Source organism: Aotus nancymaae, unplaced genomic scaffold (genome assembly GCF_030222135.1).
Source record: "Aotus nancymaae isolate 86718 unplaced genomic scaffold, 86718_ANA_hifiasm-v0.15.2.pri h1tg000020l, whole genome shotgun sequence".
NCBI lineage: Eukaryota > Metazoa > Chordata > Mammalia > Primates > Aotidae > Aotus > Aotus nancymaae.
The window spans coordinates 31,358,735-31,385,728 of record NW_026988432.1 but is presented as its reverse complement, the minus strand read 5'-3'; the positions used below and the strand labels follow the sequence as shown (position 1 = coordinate 31,385,728).

At 41.2% G+C, this 26,994-nt stretch overlaps 3 protein-coding genes and 1 pseudogene across 3 annotated transcripts in view; 3 read left to right on the top strand and 1 right to left on the bottom strand.

Annotated features, from left to right (window-relative positions):
- The window catches only part of PSTPIP2 (proline-serine-threonine phosphatase interacting protein 2), a 92,166-nt gene that overhangs the window by 25,866 nt on the left and 39,306 nt on the right, over positions 1–26,994 (bottom strand). The window contains exons 3-5 of the mRNA XM_012440789.2: positions 14,706–14,783; positions 7,335–7,369; positions 195–301 (exon numbers count right to left, since the gene is read on the bottom strand). Coding sequence (XP_012296212.1) covers positions 195–301; positions 7,335–7,369; positions 14,706–14,783 — 220 coding nt within the window. The remainder of the gene's footprint in view (positions 1–194; positions 302–7,334; positions 7,370–14,705; positions 14,784–26,994) is intronic.
- LOC135276088 (heterogeneous nuclear ribonucleoprotein A1-like) lies at positions 1,791–2,396 on the top strand. The gene has a single exon (XM_064379464.1). The coding sequence runs from the start codon at positions 1,791–1,793 to the stop codon at positions 2,343–2,345; it is 555 nt and encodes a 184-aa protein (XP_064235534.1). The 3' UTR covers positions 2,346–2,396.
- Positions 17,599–19,594, top strand: LOC105708977 (U3 small nucleolar RNA-associated protein 18 homolog; annotated as a pseudogene).
- LOC105709011 (RNA polymerase-associated protein LEO1-like) lies at positions 20,964–23,099 on the top strand. Its single transcript, XM_064378980.1, is given in 1 exon segment — positions 20,964–23,099. A coding segment is annotated over 1 exon segment (2,001 nt). The 3' UTR covers positions 22,965–23,099.

Here is a 26,994-nt window from a genome sequence, read left to right as displayed (position 1 = left end):
AAAGGGCACTGGCCTGGGGTGTAGAAATGCAGATAGCCATCTGGACTGAGTCCCCACATGGGGACTCCAGAAAATAATTTCTCAGGTCACGGTTGCATGACGGTGGGAGCTGAGCTGAGGAGTATAACGAACAAGCAAGCCTGCGGTTTTCTATAGGAGGAAAGGAAACATCTGAACACATACGCGAATCCAACCTTTTTTCGTTGTAGTTTTTGCTTTTCCCTGAATTCTTCCATCTTCCTGGCCTCTTCTCTTAAACTCTGTGCAAGCTGAATATGACATTGTGCCACATTGTCTACTTCTGCAAAAAAAATTTTTTTAAAAATCAAGGTCTACATATGTCTGAATTCAAATATATAAAATCATACAAAATAAATAAATATGTATATATAAAATACTGGAGTAAGTGGTAAAATCAACATCACTTCATTTGGTCACCAACATTTATTGAACCCCTCCACATGTCCAGCATTGCCCTGGCCGCCAAGATCAAAGCTAGAAAATTTTTTTTCTTCTTTTTTGGAGATGGACTCTCTCTCTGTCACCCAGGCTGGAATGCAGTGGTGTGATCTTGGCTTGCTGCAACCTCCGCCTCCCGGATTAAAGAAATTCTCCTGCCTCAGCCTCCTGAATAGCTGGGACTACGGGTGCACGCCACCATGCCCAGCTAATTTTTTTTGTATTTTTAGGAGACACTGGGTTTCACCGTGTTGCCCAGACTGATTTCGAACTCCTAAGCTCAGGCAATCTGCCCGCCTTGGCCTTCCAAAGTGCTAGGATTACAGGTGTGAGCCACCGCACTTGGCCAAAGCTAGAAAATCTTTAGCTTAGCCTCCTAGCACTAACTATTACTAACCTAGGGTGCCTAGGACTAGGGAGAAAAGCAGCCGAAGCCCCATTTCATGAAGGTTACATCCTAGGAGACATTACCAAAGCCACCACAGTTTCAAATTTGATTCTTCATTCTCTGTAGATGACATCTAAGTTTCCTTCCATCTCTAACATCTCATGAGCCTGAACATTTATAAGAAAGGTCATATGCCAGAATTTTGGCTACCAATAGTTATCTCTGGGTAGAAAGATTATTGGTAATTTTTTCCTTTTATCTTTTAAGATCTTTGCAAGGAGCATGGCCTGCCTTTGTAACAGAAAAAAATAAACTTTTTACTTGTTCTAAGAAAACATCAAAGCATGGCATTAAAGCTAGAAAGACTGACAGATAAAGCTAGAAAGACTGAAAAATGGTCAGATTGATCTAAGAAAACTATTTAAACTTGTGGGTATTAAAACAACCTTGAAGAAGGTTAAAAGCTACATGACAGCCCTTTCTGCCCGTGGACACTGCTGAAGAAGCATTGTTAAAGTCTCTCTTCTCCCTGCTGTCATATCTAAATCAGTCTCCTAAAGAGCCCGACCAGCTGAGGAGGCTCTTCATTGGAGGGTTGAGCTTTAAAACAACTGATGAGAGCCTGAGAAGCCATTCTGAGCAACGAGGAATGCTACAGACTGTGTGGTGATGAGAAATCCAAACACTAAGCACTTCAGAGGCTGTGAGTTCGTCACCTATGCCACTGTGGAGGAGGTGGATGCAGCCATGAATGCAAGGCCACACAAAGTGGATGGAAGAGTTGTGGAACCAAAGAGACTTGTCTCAAGAGAGGATTCTCAAAGACCAGGTGCCCACTTAACTGTGAAAAAGATATTTGTTTGGTGGCATTAAAGAAGACACTGAAGAACATCACTTAAGAGATTATTTTGAACAATATGGAAAATTTGAAGTGATTGAAATCATGACTGACCGAGGCAGTGGCAAGAAAAGGGGCTTTGCCTTTGTAACCTTTAATGACCATGACTCCGTGGATAAGACTGTCATTCAGAAATACCATACTGTGAATGGCCACAGCTGTGAAGTTAGGAAAGCCCTGTCAAAGCGAGAGCTGGCTAGTGCTTCATCCAGCCAAAGAGGTCCAAGTGGTTCTGGAAACTTTGGTGGTGGTCGTGGAGGTGGTTTCAGTGGGAATGACAACTTTGGTCGTGGAGGAAACTTCTGTGGTCATGGTGGCTTTGGTGACAGCTGTGGTGCAGGTGGATATGGTGGCAGTGAGGATGGCTTTAATGGATTTGGTAATAATGGAAGCAATTTTGGAGATGGTGGAAGCTACAATTATTTTGACCATTGCAACAATCAGTCTTCAAATTTTGGTCCCATGAAGGGAGGAAACTTTGGAGGCAGATGCTTCGGCCCCTATAGTGGTAGAGACCAGTACTTTGCCAAACCACGAAACCAAGGAGGCTATGGCGGTTCCAGTAGCAGCAGTAGCTATGGCAGTGGCAGAAGATTTTAATTAGGAAACAAAGCTTAGCAGGAGAGGAGAGCCAGAGAAGTGACAGGGAAGCTACAGGTTATAGCGGATTTGTGAACTCAGCCAAGCACAGTGGTGGCAAGGCCTAGCTCCTACAAAGAAGGCATGTTTTGTTTTGTTTTGTTTTTTTGTTGTTTTGTTTTGTTTCAGACGGAGTCTTGCTCTGTCACCCAGGCTGGGGTGCAGTGGTACAATCTCATCTCACTGCCACCTCCACCTCCTGAGTTCAAGTGATTCCCTTGCCTCAGCCTCCTGAGTAGCTGGGACTACAGGTGAGTGCCACCATGCCTGGCCAATATTTTGTATTTTAGTAAAGACGGGGTTTCACCATGTTGGCCAGGATGGTCTCAATCTCCTGATCTCGTGATCAGCCCACCTTGGCCTCCCAAAGTGCTAGAAGCCACCATGCCCAGTCCAAGAAGACATGTTTTAGACAAATACTTATGTGTATGAACAAAAAAATCGAGGACTGTATTTGTGACTAATTGTGTTACAGGTTGTTTTAGTTTCTGTTCTGTGGAAAGTGTAAAGCAGTCCAACAAAGGGTTTTCATGTAGATTTTATTTTTGCACCCATGCTGTTGATTGCTAAATGTAATAGTCTGATCGTGATACTGAATAAATGTCTTTTTTTAAAATGTGCTGTGTAAAGTTAGTCTACTCTAAAGCCATCTTGGTAAATTTCCACAACAGCGTGAAGTTAGAATTCCTTCAGGGTGATGCCAGGTTCTATTTGGAATTTACATAAAACCTGCTTGGGTGGAGAAGCCATTGTCTTCAGAAACCTTGGTGTAATTGAACTGATAGTTACTGTTGTGACGTGAAGTTCACCATTAAAAGGGATTACCCAAGCAAAATCATGAAATTATTGGTTATAAAAATGATTGCTGGAACAGCCTATGCAATATATCTAAATTGAATAATGGTAACAGATAAAATTATAGATGGGAATGAAGCTTGTGTATCATTCATTATCAAGTGTAATCAACAAACTATTTAATTCTCTTCAAAAAAAGATACATGACAAATTGAAAACCTATTTGCAATTTATATAACAAAGAGAAAATAGCTATATCAAAAGAGCTTCCACAAATCAAAATAAAAATATGTATTCCAGTATTAAAAAAAACAGTTAAAGAACATGAAATTCAAAAGAGAGTGGCTAAATGGCCAATAAACATTTGAAAATATATCCAGCCTTAAAACTATTGAAAAAATGCAAAACTTTAAAATGCAAACCTTTCAGTTGGGCAAAAAAAAAAAATTTTTTTTTTGAGACAGAGTCTCACTCTATCACCTAGGCTGGAGTGCAATGGCATGGTCTCAGCTCACTGCAACCTCCACCTCCTGGGTTCAAGCGATTCTGTAGCTGGGACTACAGGTGTGTGCCACCACACCGGGCTAATTTTTGTATTTTTAGTAGAGACGGGGTTCCACTATGTTAGCCAGGCTGGTCTCAAACTCCTGACCTCATGATCTGCCCGCCTCAGCTTCCCAAAGTTCTGGGATTACAGGCATGAGCCACTGTGCCCAGTTGGGCAAAATTTTTAAAGCACAAAATTCTTGATATTGGCAAGCATGGGGAAAAACAGCACTGTTGAAGGGGGGAAAGAAGCACAACATTTCTGGAGGAAATTTGGCATTTTTTAGAAACAAAATTTTTTTAATGTAAAAGAATGAGGCAGATCTATATGAATTGAAATGAAAAGTTGTCTATGATATATTGCTAAGTAAAAAAGCAAACTATAGAGAGATATGTATAGTATAACAGCATAAAAACTTATTCATATCTCTATGTATATGTGCATCTACAATTAAAAGAGGGAGAGTTGTAAATGCACAGAGGAAAGTCTGGAAAGATATACACCAAACTACTAACATGATTTTAAAATGATCATTTTCATTTTAAAAACAATATAAAAGCATATCTGGCCCCATCCCAGAAACTGTAGACCTCTGCCATGGTATAATTCTATTTATGTATATGAATAAATACATATATATTATATGTATATATGTTTAATTGCATTAAAATGTCTGGAGACAATCACTGAGAAGTGAAAATTCCAGTGCTTACTATCTTCTTTACAGTTAGTTGTCTCTGTTGGATTTTTGAGATAAATATATGTTATTTTAATAATAAGAAAATAAAACTTTTTTTTTTTAGAAAAAAAGAAAACAAGTAAAGTAAAGCCAAAAAAAATGTTTAGGAGACCCAGCCTATGCTGAGGTTTGACCTTGCACCACACCATGCTTGGCCTTACAGTGCATAAAAGGAACATGAAAAGATACTGTCTCTACCTTGAGAAACGTATTAATTGATGAGTTACAGAGGGAAGAAGATACCTTCTTTGAAAAAGTTAAAATGAATATTTAGCTAACATGTACAAACGTCCAGAACTACTCAACTAGCTACAGAAACACTTTAAGCATGCATTAGACATACTATGTTATGTTAAAATCCTTAGCTTAGAAGCACCAGGTATTCTGAGAAATAGAAAGCTTTAGAGGTGGATTCTGAGTAACAGACCTAAAGAACATTAGCACTGGATAGGACCCCTTGAAAACCAATGTGCCAGGGATTCACCCTGGATCGCCCAACTTCTGCTTGTCATCACATTCAGATAATAGGAACTAAATAGAAATCTATTGGCTGAATTCCAAGTTACAGTTGTAACCAAAGGCCACAAAGTGGAAATGAGAAGTGAGAAATTAAGAAAGGATGCTGCGGGCACTACGATGACTTATGTCTTCCATTTCCCTCCAGACTCATACCAAATAAATAATTACCTACTCAAGAAAAGCAGAGATGACCAACACAGAAAGAAAATGACTCCTTAGCCTCAAAAAGATGAAGAGAAATAGAACTTCACCCCAACAGAGATGAACTCTGACAATTCTGACATCAGTATTTCCAAAGGCTTTCTATTTCCTTTCTAAATTAGCCTTCATCACTCTCAAGAAGTGTGATAAAATCAGAATACCCTATTCCAAACAAGAAAATAAATCCAAAACAGGAGGGAACTACCTCCCACTGGGTTCTCCTCTTAAAAGGCTGAAGGAGAGGAGTGAAGAAGGAATTGTTTCTTTTTTTTTTTTTTTAAACAGTCTCACTTTGTCATCCATGCTGGGGTGCAGTGGCAAGATCTCAGCTCACTATAACTTCTGCCTCCCAGGTTCTAGTGATTCTCATGCCTCAGCCTCCAGAGTAGCTGGGAATATAGGCACACGCCACCATGCCCGGCTAACTTTTGTATTTTTAGTAGAGATATGGTTTCCCCATGGTGGCCAGGCTAGTCTCAACTCCTGACTTCAGCTGATCTGCCCACCTTGGCCTCCCAAAGCGCTAGGATTACAGGTGTGAGCCACCGCAACTGGTCAAAAGGGATCATTTCTAGGACATAGCATCCTGACCCTGGAGAGAAATGAATAAATAAATAAGACTTCTTAAGGAGACAACAGGATGTGGTTCTAAAAAGACAGATCTCAATGGCCAAGTGCAGTGTCTCATACCAGTAATCTTAGCACTTTGATAGGCCAAGGCTGGAGGATGACTTGAGCCCAGGAGGTCAAGACCGGTTGGGGCAATATAATGAGACTCCATCTCTATGAAAAGTAAAAAATTAGCCAGACATGGTGATGCATGCTACCACCTGCTACCAGCTGTGGTCCCAGCTACTCAAGAGGCTGAGGCTGGAAGATCACTTAACCCTGGGAGTTTGAGGCTGCAGTGAGCTGTGAATGTGCAGCACTCCAGCCTGGGTGACAGAGTGAGGCCCTGACTTTAAAAAAAAATAAAAATAAACAGTTCTCAAACTTCCTTAGGCAATCAGCCTGGAAGATCATGAGCTCAGTTGCAAACATTTTGAATTTAAAGTGCCTTTGACACACTCAAGAAGAAACATTAAGTAGGCAACAGGATGTAAGGTCTGGTGCTTAGAAAGTTCTGGACTGAAAACATAGATCTGTACACTTTCTATGTCAAGGCGATAGCTGATGCCAGGGACAAGGATGAGTTTTTCTAGGCAGACTGAGAAGAGAAGGGATAGAACCAAGCTCTGAGGATCTGTAATATGGAAAGGGACAGATAAGTAGCCAGAGAAGCAAGAAGAATCCAAGGGATTCAGAAGGGATGCAGGTTTCCAGAAAAAAGAAATGAACAACGGTGCTGAATGCTTTTGAAAGTCAGGCTAAAAGAAGCCCCAAATTGTCCCCTAAACTTAGTAACCCAAAGGTTGCTTGTGTTCTTGGAGAGGGCAGTTCCAGGTGAGTAGTGGGGCTACAGGCAGATTAGAGTAGGAGGTGAGGGAACCGAGACAGTGCTTCCTTTGATGCTTACTGTAATTAAGTTTATTCTGGATACAAATGTCTGGTGATCTGGGCGAAATGGCAAGACACTCACAACACAGTCCCAAAGCCTGAAGCCCTGCAGAGGTGGCTCTGGGAGAAGGAAACTAGACTGAGAATAAGAACATGCAAGGGGTCAGGTTGTAGACAGTCTGGCTGAGGCAGGTGGGGGTGTGGAGGAGCTCTTGGGTGACAGTGTCTTTGAGTTAGACCTGAGAAGTATAGACTATCCTCTGAAGCAGCCATTCTCAGCACGGTCCATGGACCAGTGGTCTCAGCATCACTTGGGAATACAAGAGACACGCAGACTCTTAGGCCCCATTCCAGACTTCCTGAATCAGAAACTCTGGGGATGGGTCCCAGGAATCTGTGCCAATAACAAGCCCTCCAGGTGATTCTGATGCTTATGCAAGTTTGAGAAGCACCTCTCTAAGTGAGGCAAACACACATCATGATGTGCAGGTGCGCAGGGTCTCCAGTTCATTTCGAGCTTTGTCTCATCTTAGGAGTTGCTCTAAGTTTTTTTTACCCAATATGAAACTGCTGTTCAATTAAAACACACCTTTGATGACAGACACAGAGCTTTCCAAGGGCAATGAATACATTTTTTTAAAAAATCACTTACGCTGTTTGAAGACTTCAAGGGCCCGCTTCAGGGTGCTAAAAAAATAAGCACATATGTAATTTCAGTTCTGGAAATTCTCTGCACAATCTTATTGTGATGCCTTTGCATGCTTCTCTCTGCCCATATCTTAACTTAGAACCTACAGACCAATTTTTGCCCATGAGCTAGAGAAGATAGAAAAAGACCAAGGCTACTTAAGTCCAGTTTTCTTCAATCTCAGAAATTCTTCACTGTTCACTTGGGGAGAGCAAGATGCCAAAACTCTTTGTGTTTCATTTTCTCTGATGATAGTATAGGAGTTATGATCCTTTTCTCAGTGATTCTTTAAAGTATGGCAAGGAGGCTGAGGCAGGAGAATCACTTGAACCCATGAGGCGGAGGTTGCAGCAAGCCAAGATTACACCACTGCACTCCAGGCTGAGCAACAGAGCAAGACTCCATCTCAAAATAAATAAATTAATTAACAAAGTACAGCAATTCAAAATATGAATATAAGGCAACAAAGGAAAAGTTCAAACATACTACTGATTGCCTCCTTTTTCATTCATTTAGTCAATCATCATATATTTATTGATCATAAACCACAGACCAGGCATTGTGTCAGATATTAGTAAATCAATTGTACAATACAGACCTTGTCCCAGACCTCAGAGTTTAATGTAGGAAACAAACATTAAACAAATTGTATCTATTTTTCTTTCTTTCTTTTTTTTTTTGAGACAGAGTTTTGCTCTTGTTGCCCAGGCTGGATCTTGCTCTTGTTGCCCAGGTGGCGTGATCTTGGCTCACCACAACCTCCGCTTCCCAGTTCAAGTGATTCTCCTGCCTCAGCCTCCCGAGTAGCTGGGATTACAGGCATGAGCCACCACGCCTGGCTCATTTTGCATTTTTAGTAGAGATGGGGTTCTCCATGTTGGTCAGGCTGGTCTCAGCCTCTCAAAGTGCTGGGATTAAAGGCATGAGCCACCGCACCAGGCTGTATCCATTTTTCTACTGCTGCATGACAAACATAGCAGCATAAACAATACACATTTATTATGTCACAGTTCTGTAGATTGCCAGTCTGAATAGGGTTTAGCTGGATTCTGTGCTTAGAGCATCACAGGCTGCAATCAAGCTATTGGCCAGGCTCTATTCTCATCTGGTGGCTTGACGGGAAGAATCTGCTTACTCAAGGTTAATATTTAACTTATCCTCAGCAATAAAATACCTAAGAATGTTTGAACTCTGATTATCCTTCCTAATAAGTTATAAGCTTTTAATGTCCAATATTTTGGCTCCATCTTTTTTTTTAAATCACCCAAGTTGATATTAATACCATTTATTTATAAACTATTTAGATTTATCCACATGTGCTATATTCTTTGCTCACTATTCCTTCTTGCATTTCAGACTTTTTATCCTGGATTATTTTCCTTCTTCCTGAAGTATATTTTTTAGAAGTTCCTTTATCGAAGATCTGCTCATAGTTAACTCTAATTTTTTGTGTGATTACATCTTTTTTTTTCTTCTTTCTTGAAAAATAATTTTTCCAGGAATACAAATTCCAGGTTGATAGTTATTTCCTCTCAGTACTTTAAGGATACGATTCTGCAGTCTCTGGCTTCATCATTGCTGTTGAAAAAATCAGTTGTTGCTCTAATAAATGTTCCTTAATAGGTAATCATTCTTTCTGGATGCCTTTAGGACTTGTTGATTAACTTGGATCTTACTCAGTTTGACCATTCTTGTGTATTTGTGAATTCCTTTTAATTTATCATTCTTAGGATTTATTTTGCTTCCTGAATCTGAAGATTTATGGCTCCCATCAATTCTAGAAAATTGTCAAGCTCTGTTGCTTTAAAAATTTCTTCTCATTGTTTCTATTCTCTCTTCTGGAACTCTAATTAGGTGTGCATTGACCTCATTCTATTCTCCATGTCTTTTAATTTTTCTTTACTTTTAGCCTCTGATTTTTTTATATGGTGAATTCCAGATAATTTCTTTTCTTTTTTTGAAATGTATTTATTTACTTGACAAAAAAAAATTGTATATGTTTATCATGTACAAAATAATGTTTTGAAATATGTACATTGTGGAATGGCTCAACAGAGCTAAGTTACATATGTATTACCTGGTGTACTTACCACTTTTTGTGGTGAAAACACTTAAAATCTACTCTCTTAGTGGTTTTCAATAATATAATACATTGTTATTATTATAGTCATCATGTTGTACAATAGGTCTCCTGAACTTATTCCTCCTAACTGAAATTTTGTATCCTTTGACCAACAAACGTTTCCCCAAACCTTGTACCTAGCCCCTTGTGTTTTTTCTCATTTCTACTTTTTGAATTCCCTCTTCGATTATAGTTAATGTGTTACTTAATGCATCTCATCTACTGAATTCTTTTTTTTTTTTTTTTTTTTTTTGAGACGGAGTTTCGCTCTTGTTGCCCAGGCTGGAGTGCAATGGCACGATCTCGGCTCACCGCAACCTCCGCCTCCTGGGTTCAGGCAATTCTCCTACCTCAGCCTCCTGAGTAGCTGGGATTACAGGCACACGCCACCATGCCCAGCTAATTTTTTGTATTTTTAGTAGAGACGGGTTTCACCATGTTGACCAGGATGGTCTCGATCTCTTGACCTCGTGATCCACCCGCCTCGGCCTCCCAAAGTGCTGGGATAACAGGCGTGAGCCACCGCGCCCGGCACATCTACTGAATTCTTAAGTATTTTATATTTTATTTATATAAGTTCTATCTGATTCCCTTTCAAAATTTCTTGGATAGCTCTGAAAGTCACCCTACTCATGCTCTTAATTCACTCTTTTCTTTCTTTTTTTTTTTTTTTGAGACGGAGTTTCCCTCTTGTTACCCAGGCTGGAGTGCAATGGCGCGATCTCGGCTCACCGCAACCTCCGCCTCCTGGGTTCAGGCAATTCTCCTGCCTCAGCCTCCTGAGTAGCTGGGATTACAGGCACGCGCCACCATGCCCAGCTAATTTTTTGTATTAGTAGAGACAGGGTTTCACCATGTTGACCAGGATGGTCTCGATCTCTTGACCTCGTGATCCACCCGCCTCGGCCTCCCAAAGTGCTGGGATTACAGGCTTGAGCCACCACGCCCGGCCCCACTCTTTTCTTTAAACATACTATATGTACTTGTTTTTTGGATCATTATTTCTAGTATCTACAGTCTTTGCATGACTATTTCTGCTATTTATTGCTTCTGCTGACACCCAGGACCACTCTAAACTAAATTTTTTGCTTAGGATTCTTCAGACCACTCTGATGAAATTTGGTAATTTTGAGCTCCAAATCCCACCTACCCAAAGAGGGTTGGGATTTTGTAAACTTATGGTCCCCTACCACAGCTGCATAACATAATGCATCATTATATACATATATGTATGTATATATGGCAAATTCTGCTATTCTAGAAATTAAAGGCCCTGTATTTTCCAACTGTCCCCTTCTTTCAGCTACCTCACCTTTCCCACTCTATTTATCTCAAAACAAATGTTCTTATTTCTCTCTGCCTTTCCTCGTATGAACATTTGCACCACTTATTACAAATACATTAAGCAGCACAGCTTAACTGCACATTCTCCATTCACTTTACCCATCTTATATACAATTTTTCAAAGAGTACAACACATTATAACACTGTCCATATCCAGGCCGGGTGCAATGGCTTATGCCAGTAATCCCAGCACTTCAGGAAACCAAAGTGGGAGGATCACTTGAGGTCAGAATTTCAAGACCAGCCTGGCCAACATGGTGCAACCCCTTCTCCACTAAAAATACAAAAATTACCCAGATGTGGTGCCATGTGCCTATAATCCCAGCTACTTGAGAAGTTGAAGCACAAGAACTGCTTGAACCCCAGAAGCAGAGGTTGCAGTGAGCCAAGACTGCACCACAGCACTCCTGCCTGGGCAACAGAGCGAGACTTCCATCTCCAAAATAAAATAAAAATTAAAAGTGTCCATATTCAAACAAATGCACCAATGGTCAACTGGAATTAATAAATCCACTCTTCAGTGATGCTCGTTTGTCTTCAAATAATGGAAAAAGAAAGACAGGTATGATAGGAGATATAACTGGAATTCTTTCCCTATAGTGAGTCATAGGGTTGAAAGGTCAGTCTTACAGCTACACTGTCTGTCTCAATTTTAAAATTTTTTCTCCCATCACAAGTGACTGACTGAAGGGCCCCAAAAGACCAGCCCCATCTTCATGTCATTTGTCATCAGTTTTGTTATCACATCATCATTTCATTGCCGTTCCTCCGATTTGGGACAAAATGACAATCCAGGTGTGAAATCTGAACCATGGGAATGGCGGCCTAGCATCATTCACCCTCTCTTCTCCATGGTGTTCTCCTCCACTGTGGAAAAGGAAACTATTCTATCACGCTTTTAAAAAGCGCATTGGCCTTAAGCCCTAACAGGTCCCATCATAGGCTTCAGCCTCTCAGGGTAGCCAATGAGGTGAAAAATCCTAGCTAGTCCCCTGGATAAGCAAAATCATCCACTGTCCTCTAGAACATCTTCCTGAAGATCATGTCATGGGGTGACAAAAACAAGTCACCTAAACAGAGCTTCATTTTAGCCTTGGAAACAGTTCCAGTTCTTATATCTTACTGCCACTTCCTCTCTGAGGTATACTCAGAGGTATACTCTTAGAAGAAACTGATGGGCTTTTATCAAGCCACAGAAAAGACTGTGTTACAGTCCCTCTGAATTTACCAAGTAACAGGGCAAACGTTAAATATGTAAGGAAATAAGAAATATCATTCCGGGTCAGATTTATTCTGCTAAATATCTTTTGCAAGAAGTAGTAGAGAGAATATGGCCATTTTCCATCATATCACCTCAAAAGTTTTTGGGTATACTGCCAATAGCTTAAGTTTTCTTCATAAACAAACAAGTGTTTTTTGGTCATCTGGCCCACTTATCTTCCATAAAATGTTCTAAATCATTCCTGAATTACAGTGAAACTTGTCTAAGTTGATGTAGTCTGGACCCTTGGACATGCAAATGTTTTACATATTCAAAAAACATAAAACTAAATGAAAAGGAAAAAGAAAACAATCCCTATAATTTAAAACAAACTGAAGTAAATAAACTTATCTATCAGTAAAACTGGTTAATGATCCTACAGAGAAAATAAATGTTTAAGTGCCCTACTATGGTCTAAGATCAAAAGGAACTGCAAAGAAATCTTAAGCTTTATTCAAAAGCTTTATTGTTAGTAGCAATATTGATATTATTTTTAAATGATTTTATATACATATTACCAAATAAGGCAAATAATTATACTAATATTGTCAGGTCTTCAATATAAGAGGAAAGAAATACAAACATAAACATTACGTAAAGCCCTATAAAGTTAAATTAGAATTGGAAAGATCAATATGCACTGACATTTTTAAAATCCATTACTGCCAGAGCCTACATACAATGACATCTCTGTGACAATGGTCAACATTAGAACTGAAAATTTGGGCCAGGCACGGTGGCTTATGCCTATAATCCCAGCACTTTGGGAGGCTGAGGTGGGCAGATCAATTAAGGTCAGGAGTTTAAGACCAGTCTGACCAACATAGTGAAACCCTGTCTCTACTAAAAATACAAAAAATTAGCCGGGCATGGTGGCACGTGCCTGTAACCACAGCTACTCAGGAGGCTGAGGCAGGAGAATTGTTTGAACCCAGGAGACGGAAGTTGCAGTAGGCCGAGATCATGCAATTGCACTCCATTTGGGCAACAGAGCAAGACTCTATCTCAAAAAAAAAAAAGAGGGAGTGTATTCCCAAAGTAGGCATCATGTCCTGGTCATTTCTGTATCCTCAAAGTATTCAATGAATGACTGAAAAATAAAAAAAAAAATCATGATACAGAAATCATACGTGGGTGGTGACCATTATAAAATGATGCGAAGAAGACATGGAATTGACCTAAATGGCCATCAATAATAGACTGGATAAAGAAAACGTGGTACATCTACACCATAGAATACTGTGCAGCCATACAAAAAGAATGAGATCATGTCCTTCATGGGGACATGGATGGAGCTGGAGGCTATTATCCTTAGCAAACTAAAACAGGAATAGAAAACCAAATACTACATGTTCTCACTTATAACTGGGGGCTAAATGATGAGAACACATGGACACATAGAGGGGAACAACACACACTGGGGCCTATCAGAGGGTGGCAGGTGGGAGGAGGAAGAGGATCAGGAAAAATAACTAATGGGTACTGGGCTTAATACCTGGGTGATGAAATAATATGTACAACAAATCCCCATAATATATGTTCACCTATATAACAAATTTGCACATGTACCCCTAAACTTAAAAGTTTTTTAATGATGCAAATCTCCTATAGTTATCACAAACCAAAAAATATATGTATAGTTTTATATTTTATACATAATTTTACATATATATAATTTTTTAGGTATTTTACATACAATAGATACTATAAAATAATATCAACACAGACCTCTGGGCATCTCTGCTATCAACACTTGCAGAGATGCCGAGAGGTCTGTGTCCCCTCAGAGGTCCTAATGGGGGCAAATAGGACATTGCCCTTCCTTTTGTCTTCTCTTGCTTCTAAAACACACACACATACAATACACACACACACAAATAAGAAGCCCTTCTATTAAATTTCTAGTATAAATATATATAACATAACCCTATCTATGAAAAAGTGTACATATAAAAAGACTTCAAGAAAACTTAGAAGGTATTAATAACAGGTTGTGGCTTCAGTCCATTTTAGCCATTTTTCTGCTTGTCTAGATTTTTCACAATTGAAAATAAGAAAACCACAAAACAGTTTATTTCAGGCCAAGTATAATGACATGCACCTACAGTTCCAGTGACTCGGGCAGCTGAGGCACAGGGATTTTTTTTTTTTTGAGACAGAATATTGCTCTGACACCCAGGCTGGAATGGAGTGGCATGATCTCGACTTACTGCAACCTCTACCTTCTGGGCTAAAATGATTCTCCCACCTCAGTCTCCCAAGTAGCTAAAACTACAGGCATGGGTCACCACATCCAGCTAATTTTTCTATTTTTAGTAGGGGTGGGGTTTTGCCAACTTGCCAAGGCTGGTCTTAAACTCCTGGGCTCAAGCAATTCACCTGCCTCAGTCTCCCAAAGTGCTAGGGTTACAGGCATGAGCCACTGAACCTGACTGAGGATCTTGAGTTTGAGCCCAGCCTGGACAAAATAGTGAGATCTCATTTCCCAAAAAAATATTTTTTTTTCAGCCAGCACACTTCAACCTCCTGGTAATTCTGTCTGCTGAATCGAGGGGGCTACGAGGCATTATTAACCAACCTGAAAACCAGAAAAAAACTTGGTACGTACTTGATTTCAGATTGTCCACATGGCTTCTTCTTAGAGAGGCTGAGCAGATCTCTGCCATATCTCTCTTCAATTGCTGCCCTAAGGGAATAGAAGAGAGGGTTATGGGTCCTTCTCAGAGCTAACTCTTCCTTAAGACACAATGACCCTCCCCTGGAAAGCAAACTGCACCTGTGACCATAGAAGCTCAGATTCAACAACAGTCTCTAAAATGCAAGACTGCCTCTACGATGGGGAACAACTGAAAAAAGATCGGTGGCCCAGGGCCGGGCACAGTGGCTCATGCCTGTAATCCCAGCACTCTGGGAGGTCGAGGCAGGCAGATCACAAGGTCAGGAGTTGGAGACCAGCCTGGCCAATATGGTGAAACTCTGTCTCTACCAAAAATTTTTTTAAAAATACAAAAATTAGCTGGGCATGGTGGTGCATGTCTGTAGTCCCAGCTACTAGGGACACTGACGCAGGAGAATTGCTTGAACCCCAGAGGCAAAAGTTGCAGTGAGCTCAGATCACACCACTGCACTCCAGCCTGGATGACAGAGTGAAACTCCATCTCAAAAAAAAGAAAAAAATCGGTGGCCCTCATCTCTACAGTGGTCTTCTCCAGTTGGAAGTCCCTAACGTGGACATTATGTGAACATTACAGCAAAACTAAACATTTGTTTAAGTGGAATAAGAAATGTCCAGCGCTCTTCCATCTTTTTTAAGAGTGCCCTTTATCATGCTATAGAGTTCTTCATTCATAGGCAATTCAAATATGCAACTAAACTGTACCAAAGGAAGGAGGATTTCAGGATAGAAACTCTGCAGTCAGCACGCCCTATAAAAACACTGATTGTTACTCGGCATTGCAGGGTCAGTCTCAGCACTAAACATCCTCCTTCCCCTTTCCCTTCTCCCCACTGGTTTTGTCACATCTTCACTTCTTGTCCCAGCCCAGCCTTATCTAAACTATACGATTAGGATGGAGTGATTTGGGCTCATCTACCCAACTTTTTTCTTCAGATTTTAAAAAATTATATAAGTAATAAATGAATATATCCTCACAGTAAAAGACTGCAACACCACAAAAGTAGATAGTCTAAAACAAGCCAGCACCTTCCCACTCTCTTCCAGCTCCACCGCTCTCCCCAGGGGAAGCCCCTGCCAAGATTTGTAGTTAGCGTTCCAGTCCCTTTTCTCTGTATTTACATGTCTTTACATCTATAGTACAAAGTCTCCTGAATTAGTTCCAGTTTGCCCTACCACAAAAAAAAGAAAAAAAAAACTAAATAAACATCTGAACATCCGTGGACATATATCGATGAGCATCTCTGAGAGTGTCTTACTCTACCACCCAGGGAGTGCAGTGGCGCGATCTTGGTGCACAGCAACCTCTGCCTCCCAGGTTCAAGCAATTCTACTGCCTCAGTCTCCCACATAGGCGGGACTACAGGCATGCGCCACCACACCTGGCTAATTTTTGTATTTTTCGTAGAGATGGGGCTTCACCATGTTGGCCAAGCTAGTCTTGAACTCCTGACCTCAGGTTATCCACCTGCCTCAGCCTCCCAAAGTGCTGGGATTACAGGTGTGAACCATAGCAACTGGCTTGAGAGTGCTTTTCTAAGAGTTCTGAGAAAGTGAACTTACTAGGTCAGGGAAATAATGCATTTTAAATTTTTGAAAACTATTGCCAAAGTGGCCTCCAAAAAAGCCTTGTCAATTTATGCTTCCACAAAAAGTGTATAGGAGCTCCCATTTACAGAAATGCTGACCCACAGTGCATATAAATAATCTTTTAAAATTGTTACCAGTGTGAGAGGGAGGTTGAAAAAAAAGAAGAATCTCTTTTTTAATTTGCACTTCCCTGATTTCTAGGGTGGTTGTGCATCATTTTATATGTTTATTGTTTATTTGCATTTCTTCTTCTGTAAGTTGTCATCCAATTTCTTAACTGAATATTTTGCCTTATTCTTATTACTTGATAGAAGTTCTTTATGTATATACAATTTATTCTTACACATGTTACAAAGTTTCTCCCATTCTGTCATTTGTCTTTTCAAAATAACTATTTTATTCATTTTATTAAAATCATACATTCTCATTACTCGAAAATAAGCATGAAGAAAAGTACAGGCTGGGCATGGGTGCTGCGGCTCATGCCTGTAATCCCAGCACTTTGGGAAGCCAAGGTGGGAGGATTGCTTGAGGCCAGGATTTCAAGAGCAGCCTGGGCAACATAGCAAGACTTCGAGTCTACAAAATTAAATAAATACATAAATAAAATGAGCCGGGTGTGGTGGTGCGTACCTGTCCAGGTGCATACCTGTACCTCCCCAGCTACTAGGGGAGGCTGGGGCAAGAGGGTCAATTAAACCTGGGAGTTCAAGGATGCTATGATAGGAAGGAGAAGTACAAAGAAGAAAACAGCCCAAACTTCCACCAACTAAAACTAACTAGTATTAACATTTGGTGATGACTGTAACGGGGATTTCTTTCTGCAGGTATATAAATAGAATGGATGAACAGATACATGCAACAAATAATTTTTAAAGAATAAGACCACATGTCCGGGCACAGTGGCTCACTCCTGTAATCCCAGCACTTTGGGAGACCGAGGCGGGTGGATCACCTGAGGTCAGGAGTTCGAGACCATCCTGACCAACATGATGAAACTCCTCGCCTCCACTAAACATACAAAAATTAGCCAGGCGTGCTGGCGCCTGCCTGTCTTCCTGGGAGGCTGAGGTGGGAGAATTGCTTAAACCTGGAAGGTGGAGGTTGCAGTGAGCCGAGATTGCACCACTGCATTCCAGCCTGGGCAACAGGCTTTCTCAAAAAAAAGAAAAAGAAGAAGAAAAAGAAAAGAAGGAAAAGAAACCTAACGATGCCACCGGGACTGAGGAGCTGAACTGGGGCGAAGTCGAAGCGGAAGCCCCGAACGAGGCCGGGCTGGAAAGCAGGAGCAGGGCTGGGCGGGCCACCCCAAAAGGCTGCACCTTCATCCCAGCCGAGCACGGCAGAGGAGGAGGAGAGACGGCTCAGGCAACGGAACTGCCTGACGCTGGAGGAGAAGGAAGCGGCGGTGGAGCGGAGCCTGGAGGAGCTGGTCTTCAGCGACGTCGAGGACCACGAGGACGCGCTGCTGCGGCGTGTGCAGGGCCCGCGGGTTCAAGGACATAAAGACTCGGGTGACTCCGAAGTAGAGAATGAAGCAAAAGGTAATTTTCCACCTCAAAAGAAGACAGTGTGGGCGGATGAAGATGAGGAAATGGTTGACACAATCGGTTTTGGAAAAATAGGATGAAAAATGCTAGCGAAAGTGAACTTTCAAAAGACAACCTTAAAACGAGACTTAAAGAAGTATTCCAGCATGCCATGGGAGGAGTACCTGCCTGGGCAGAGACTCATAGGCGGAAAATGTCTTCAGCTGATGAAAGTGAACAGGATGAGATGATTTGTCGCAAAGGACTGGGAATTGCATATCCGCATCAGCTTCTCTGCCAAGAGGAATCTTGAAAATCTGCCAGCATGTTCATGCTGAACATCCTACTGCGGCTCGGATCTCATCTGCACAGTTCCACCCTTGTGCACAGATTGTGGTGGTCGCTAGATTACTATTTCAGGTTGATGGAAAAAACAAATCCTAAAATCCAGATTATCTATTTGGAGAAATGTCTCCCCACCCCTTTTTTTTTTTTTTTTGAGACGGAGTCTTGCTCTGTGGCTAGGCTGGAGTCCAGCGGCACGATCTCAGCTCACTGCAAACTCCGCTTCCCGAGTGGCTGCAACTACAGGCGCGCCCCAGCATGCCCAGCTAATTTTTGTATTTTTAGTAGAGAGGGGGTTTCACCACGTTGGCCAGGATGGTCTCAATCTCTTGACCTTGTGATCTGCCCCCCTCAGCCTCCCAAACTGCTGGGATTACAGGCATAAGCCACTATGCCCGGCCGATTCCCCATCTTTAAGGCTTGTTTTAGTGCTAATGGGGAAGAAGTTTTAGCCACAAGTACCCACAGCAAGGCTCTTTATGTCTATGACATGCTAGCTGGAAAGTTAATTCTTGTGTATCAGGTGAGAGCTTTGAAAGAAGATAGTGAGGAGCTTTGAACTCCCCAGATGGATCCTTCTTCCTCTTAAATGGCATTGCTGGGCATTTGCATTTGCTCTCAGTGAAGACCAAAGAACTGATTGGAAGCATGAAAATTAATGGAAGGGTTGCAGCATCCACGTTCTCTTCAGATAGTAAGAAAGTATACGCCTCTTCAGGGGATGGAGAAGTTTATGTTTGGGATGTGAACTCAAGGAAGTGCTTTAACAGATTTGCTAATGAAGGCAGTTTATATGGATTAAGCATTGCCACATCTAGGAAAGGACAGAATGTTGCTTGTAGTTCTAATTGCAGAGTGGTAAATATATACAATCAAGATTCTTGTCTCCAGGAAACAAACCCAAAGCCAGTAAAAGCTATAATGAAATTGGTTACAGGTGTTACTTCTCTGACCTTCAATCCTTCTACAGAAATATTGGCAATTGCTTCAGAAAAAAAATGAAAGAAGCAGTCAGATTGATTCATCTTCCTTCCTGTACAGTATTTTCAAACTTCCCAGTCATTAAAAAGAAGAATACTTCTCACATTCATACCATGGATTTTTCTCCCAAAAGTGGATACTTTGCCTTGGGGAATGAAAAAGGCAAGGCCCTGATGTATAGGTTGCACCATTACTCAGACCTCTAAAGAGACTGACGTCCAGTTGAGTCACAAGAGAAGCCTGTCTTGATATATCATCCCAGAGACTTTCCCGAATATGTGATAATATATGGAAAATGACTTATAGAGCCAGCTGTGCTTAAGAGCCACTAGTATCTTAATAAACATGTGGCAGCTTTTGTTTGAAAAAAAAGTAAGAGGGTAGTGATATTAAAACATTTTAACAATTTGTTTCTGTTTTTGAGCATTTTAGATGTGCGACAGCATGCCGTGGTGTTAGATAATGAGCACTGTTGTACTTCCACCTCCTCAGGGTTGTTGACGTCTTGTTTCATTTGTGTGTAACGTATTCCGTTCTCCAATCATATTTCCTCAAGTTGTTTAGTCTGAACTATGTATTAAAATGAATTTGAGGCTCAATAATTGTCCTGTTACCATAATTATTCATCCTGAATGTTTTAATTTAGATTCATTTCTTGCTTGACTAAATTTTCTCACTACATAATATTTTGCCAAAATACCTCAAGGGTAGGAAGGGGCTCAGTATTCCCTGAGTTCTTTTATATTTGAGACTATTTACCTGTGGCCTTTATATTGGACTGACAACCTCACTGGTGTACTGAATGTTCTTAAATGTTTCCTCAGAACTTAGCTGAACTTGTTCCACTGGCTTCTGTCATCATACAGAAGCCTGGGGCCATCCCAAATTTCCCCTGATTATTTCTGTATAGACAACTTGTTTTTTCCTTCCTGGATACTTGAAGAATTCTTTATTTAATTCAATAACTTAGCCAGGATGTGTGTTGACATTGATCCTTATATAATCATAATCAGTATTGATTACTGTGTATCAGAGTTTCCTGGTTCATAGTGTGCCCTTCAGATCTATTTAGTCCTTCCTTTCATGTCATTTTTCCTGTATTATATCTCTGAATACTTCCACTATTCCTTTGGGTAAATTTTCAACTTGGGATCAGTCATCCAGATGTTGGATTGGCTTTGTCTTTTCTTGAGTTATGGGCTCTGGTTCTTTAGTTGCTTTTGCCTTGATATCTTTCTTCATTCTTTCCTTCCCTCCTTTTCTGGCAGAGGTCAATTTGCATGGTTGTTGAGGGATTTGGTTTCATCTGCTCCTGGTACTGTGGGCAGCCCCATCTACTGCTCTGAGACCATACAAGTGATTTTTCCTTCCTGCCTTTCTGATCTTAGACAGTGCTCAGTACTACAGTTTGAGCAAGAATTCTGTTTCTTCTCAGGCCTCTATTCTTCAACTCCTAAAGTTTTTTCCAGCTTCTGACAATATAAAGTGCACCTGAAGCTGACTCTAGTTATAGAAAAAGATGCATCTTAACTTCCTAGCAACTATTTCTATCTTTCTGAATCTCTGTTCACTATATCTATGTAAGAATTTATAACATGCTACAATGAACATTTAATATTTTTCCATGTAAAAAGACATTCAGGCCATTTTCATTTTTAAAAAATATATAATATACAGGCATTTTATCCTTTTATCCTCTATCCATTAAGATTTCTTTAGAATATTTTGTTGTGAGACGTGAACGACAATGGCGGATATGGAGGATCTCTTCGGGAGCGACGCCGACAGCGAAGCTGAGTGTAAAGATTCTGATTCTGGATCTCACTCAGATTCTGATCAAGAGAATGCTGCCTCTGGCAGTAATGCCTCTGGAAGTGAAAGTGATCAGGATGAAAGAGGTGATTCAAGACAACCAAGTAATAAGGAACTGTTTGGAGATGACAGTGAGGATGAGGGAGCTTCTCATCATAGTGGCAGTGATAATCATTCTGAAAGATCAGACAATAGATCAGAAGCTTCTGAGTGATCTGACCATGAGGACAATGACCCCTCAGATGTAGATCAGCACAGTGGATCAGAAGCCCCTAATGATGATGAAGATGAAGGCCACAGATCTGATGGAGGGAGCCATCACTCAGAAGCAGAAGGTTCTGAAAAAGCACATTCAGATGATGAAAAATGGGGCAGAGAAGATAAAAGTGACCAGTCAGATGATGAAAAAATACAAAATTCTGATGATGAGGAGAGAGCACAAGGATCTGATGAAGATAAGCTGCAGAATTCTGATGATGATGAGAAAATGCAGAACACAGATGACGAGGAGAGGCCTCAGCTTTCCGATGATGAGAGACAACAGCTATCTGAGGAGGAAAAGGCTAATTCTGATGATGAACAGCAGGTAGCTTCTGATAATGATGATGACAAACAGAATTCCGATGATGAAGAACAACCACAGCTGTCTGATGAGGAGAAAATGCAAAATTCTGATGATGAAAGGCCACAGGTCTCAGATGAAGAACACAGGCATTCAGATGATGAAGAGGAACAGGACCATAAATCAGAATCTGCAAGAGGCAGTGATAGTGAAGATGAAGTTTTACGAATGAAACGCAAGAATGCAATTGCATCTGATTCAGAAGCAGATAGCGACACTGAGGTGCCAAAAGATAATGGTGGAACCATGAATCTATTTGGAGGTGCAGATGATATCTCTTCAGGGAGTGATGGAGAAGACAAGCCACCTACTCCAGGACAGCCTGTTGATGAAAATGGATTGCCTCAGGATCAACAGGAAGAGGAGCCAATTCCTGAGACCAGAACAGAAGTAGAAATACCCAAAGTAAACACTGATTTAGGAAATGACTTATATTTTGTTAAACTGCCCAACTTTCTCAGTGTAGAGCCCAGACCTTTTGATCCTCAGTATTATGAAGATGAATTTGAAGATGAAGAAATGCTGGATGAAGAAGGTAGAACCAGGTTAAAATTAAAGGTAGAAAATACTATAAGATGGAGGATACGCCGGGATGAAGAAGGAAATGAAATTAAAGAAAGCAATGCTCGGATAGTCAAGTGGTCAGATGGAAGCATGTCCCTGCATTTAGGCAATGAAGTGTTTGATGTGTACAAAGCCCCACTGCAGGGCAACCACAATCATCTTTTTATAAGACAAAGTACTGGTCTACAGGGACAAGCCGTCTTTAAAACGAAACTCACCTTCAGACCTCACTCTACAGACAGTGCCACACATAGAAAGATGACTCTGTCACTTGCAGATAGATGTTCAAAGACACAGAAGATTAGAATCTTGCCAATGGCTGGCCGTGACCCTGAATGCCAACGCATAGAAATGATTAAGAAAGAAGAAGAACGTTTGAGGGCTTCCATACGTAGGGAATCTCAGCAGTGCCGAATGAGAGAGAAACAGCACCAGAGGGGGCTGAGCGCCAGTTACCTGGAACCTGATTGATACGATGAGGAGGAGGAAGGCAAGGAGTCCATCAGCTGGGCTGCCATTAAAAACCGATATAAAGGGGGCATTCGAGAGGAACGAGCCAGAATCTATTCATCAGACAGTGATGAGGGATCAGAAGAAGACAAGGCTCAAAGATTACTCAAAGCAAAGAAACTTACGAGTGATGAGGAAGGTGAACCTTCTGGAAAGAGAAAAGCAGAAGATGATGATAAAGCAAATAAAAAGCATAAGAAGTACGTGATCAGTGATGAAGAGGAAGAAGAAGATGATTGAAGTATGAAATGTGAAAACGTTTTATATATTTTATTGTACAGATTATTATAAATATGTAAACATGAGTTATTTTGATTGAAATGAATTGATTTGCTTTTGTGTAATTTTAATTGTAATAAAAAATCTAAAAGCAAAAAAAAAAAAAAAGAATATTTTGTTGTTTCCAGAACAAGAAGTCACTCACTCGGTCTCTTTCTTCTAAGAGGAAGCTATCGTGAATCTAAACATACCGTAGGCAACATCTTGTTCCGCATGACACAAGATGTTCTCCTAGAACCTGGGAAGTAATGAGTTCCAGCAAGCATCACGGTGTGCTTTTTGGAGAAAACAAGCAGCTTTAATGGAAGTGAAACTAGAGTCTCAGCCTCATGAAACCAGGGAACGACCACTGGGGTTGAGAGGGTGTTTCCCCAGTAAATGGGAAGCAGTGGGTCCAGGCAGGCAATGAGGGAATTACGAGAACATCACAGAAATCAAGCTTGAATAAGTAGGCCATTACCTAGATCACCCTCCTACCACCTATCTGAATTTCCTATCTCGTCTGATCATCAATTTGTCATTTATTGAACATCCACAATGTGCTAGGCATCGTACCAGGTGCTAAGAACGCGGAGATAACTGAAATATGAGACCTGCCTAATGGAGCTCATAATCTAGCAGAGGAGACAGATGCAAAGCAATATTTTAGTTTACTATCATGGAACAAGGACTTAGACGAAAATGTACAAAATAGTACAAGAAACAGAAGAGGAAATACCATACCTCTTAGCACTTAGCTGGCTACATTTCACAAGCTTTCCTTAAAAACCTCAGCTCCCTTTACCTCTCTTCTATCCAAACTCCCAGACCAGGAATAATCTATCTGCCATTTTCCTTTCAACAGCCCATGACAGGCCAGGCGTCATGGCTCACACTTGTAATCCCAGCACTTTGGCAGCCTGAGGCAAGTGGATTGCTTGAGCTCAGGAGTTTGAGACCAGCCTGGACAAGATGGCAAAACCTGTCTCTATGAAATACACAAAAATTAGCTGGGCATGGTGGCACACACCTGTAGTCCCAGCTACTTGGTGGTGGAGGCTGAAGCAGGAGGATCATTTGAGCCTGGGAGGTCAAGGCTGCAGTGAGCCATGTTCATGCCACTGCACTCTAGCCTGAGCAACAGAGCAAAACTGTATCTCAAAAAAAAAAAAAGAAAGAAAGAAAGAAAGAAAAGAAAAAGAAAGAGATAAGACAGAAAGAAAGAAAGGGAGAGAGAAAGAGAAAGAAAAAAGAGAGTGAGAGAAAGAGAAAGAAAGGGAGGGAGGGAAGGAAGGAAGGAAAAAAGGAAGGAAGGAGAAAGAAAAAGAGAGAAAGAAGAAAGAAAGGGAGAGAGGGAGGGAGGGAAGGAAGGAAGGAAAAAAGGAAAGAAGGAAAAAAGAAAGGAAGGAAAAATGGAAGGAAGAAGAAAGAGAAAGAAGGATGGGGAGAGAGAGAGGGAGGGAGGGAAGGGAGGGAGGAAAAAAGGAAGGAAGGAGAAAGAGAAAGAAAGAGAAGAAAGAAAATAGAAAAAAGAAAGAAAAGGAAAGAGAGGGAGAGAGAGAAAGGAAAGAAAAAGAGAGAAAAAAGAAAAGAAGAGAAGAGCCAGGTGCAGTAGCTCATACCTGTAATCCCAGCACTTTGGGAGGCTAAGGCAGGGGGATCACCTGAGGTCAGGAGTTAGAGACCAGCCTGGCTAACATGATGAACCCGTTTCTATTAAAAATACAAAAAATTAGCTGGCGTGGTGGCATGTGCCTGTAATCCCAGCTACTCAGGAGGCTGAGGCAGGAGAATTGCTTGAACCTGGGAGACAGAGGTTGCAGTGAACCGAGATCACACCATTGCACTCTTGCTTAGGCAACAATAGGGAAACTTCATCTCAAAAAAGAAAAGAAAAACAACGCATGACAAACATCATCAGATATGGCCTTTTCCATCAGGCTTGAAAGCAGCCTCAGGATGATCCTCAATCTAGTACGACAAGTAGCCCCAAAATCAGAGTGAATGGATAAGATGAAATCCTTTTGCCATAAAACCTGACACTTAAATATTTTGCTCAATTTTACTGGATATGCCATTCACAGCACCTCAACTGAATGATAAGTTCCTTGGAAAGATTCATGTTATTATATCCAAGGGGCTCTCATAGAACATCTCGTACAATCCAAATTTTATGGCTAAGGAAACTGGAACCTAGTAAATTCTAAGGCCTTGAATAATATCAGCGCTGGTTAGTGAGGAAGCCAGGATTAGAAGGCTGTCCAGGTGTCTGAACTCCCATCCCACTACTCTATTTCTGATGTCACTCTTAGCTTCCAGTATATTCTTTTGGGCACAGGTGTTCCTCCCAAAGTCCCAACCCCCAGCATCTTAGATGGTGACCTTATTTGGAAATAGGGTCATTGTATATGTAATCATTGAGATAAGGTCATACTGGAGTAGGGTGGACTCTTAATCCAGTATGACTGGTGTCCTTATAAGAAGATGATGTGGGCTGGGTGTGGTGACTCACGCCTATAATCCCAGCACTTTGGGAGGCCAAGGCAGGTGGATCACCTGAGGTCAGGAGTTCAGGACCAGCCTGGTCAACATGGTGAAACATGGTCTCTACCAAAAATACAAAAATCAGTTGGATGTGGTGGCACACATCTGTAGTCCCAGCTACTCGGGAGGCTGAGGCAGGAGAATTGCTTGAGGTTGCAGTGAGCCGAGATGGTGCCACTGAACTCCAGCCTGGGCAACAGAGTGAGATTCCGTGTCAAAAAAAAAAAAAGACAATGTGAAGACAGGGAAAGGACACCACAGTATGACAGAGGAAGACATGGGAGTTACGCAGCTGCAAGGCAGGACATGCCAAGGATTGCTGATGACACCAAAGACCAAGAGAAAGGAATGGGACACTTTCTCCACTAAAGACTTCAAAACAGCATGATTCTGACAACATCTTGATTTGGGACTTCTGGCCTATGGAATTGTGAGAGAATAAATTCTGTTATTTAAAGCCATTCAGTTAGAGGCAATTTGTTTCAACATCCCTAAAAAACTAATATAGTACATAATGGCTTGACTGTGACGTGGCCAGCTAATGCACAAAGAAATCTGTCATTCCCACCTGTCAATCTGTCCTTCTTAAAGCTGTCCTGAGAAACAGCCAACCACAGTGAGGGTCCCGGAAACAGAGCTGTAACCAGGGCAGGTTTATCATGGGACGTACAGTAGCTTATGGGGAAGAGTACAGAGTCCCGAGGCACTGGGGCTGTGGATTCCCCAGAGCACAGGTGTAGCTGCTGTTCTACATGTGGCAAAGAATTCTGGGCATAAAGCGGTTCCAAAAGCATGCTTCCCTCCTCCCTACTCAGGACCCCATTGCAACACACAATTAAGAGAATTGACTTGGCTGCCAAGTTTCTATTGTCCTTCGTAGAATATACCCAACCTTCTCAGGAGACCATTAAATAAAGTGGAAAAACCATCAGACATGAAGGTACCATTAAATAAAGTGGAAAAAACATCAGATACCGTACCTGGCTTTATCACTTACTGATATTGTAATCTTGGGCAAGTCATTTAAAGCTTACTAAACTTCACTGTTCCTATTTGTAAACAGAAGCTAATGATATATTCCCTACTTGCCTTCTACACCTAATATAACAATATTAGTAATGGTTATGGAACTCGCCTAAGGTCAGTGGGTACCATTTGCCTGCTATGTATTGTATACCAGCCACTGTACTGGGCATAGTGTAGTGATTAATAGCACAGATTCCAGGACCCACATTTTCTAGGTTTGAAACCATATCTACCACTTATTTGCTGTCTGACCTTAGGCAAGTTCTATAACCTCTCTGAACCTCAATTACTTCAATTATAAGATAAGGATGAGAAAACTTACCATACAGGGTTTTTATGAGAATTAAATAATTGATACAAAACACATTGTAGGCTGGGCATGGTGGCTAACGCCTGTAATCCTAGCACTTTGGGAGGCTGAGGTGGGTGGATCTCGAGGTCA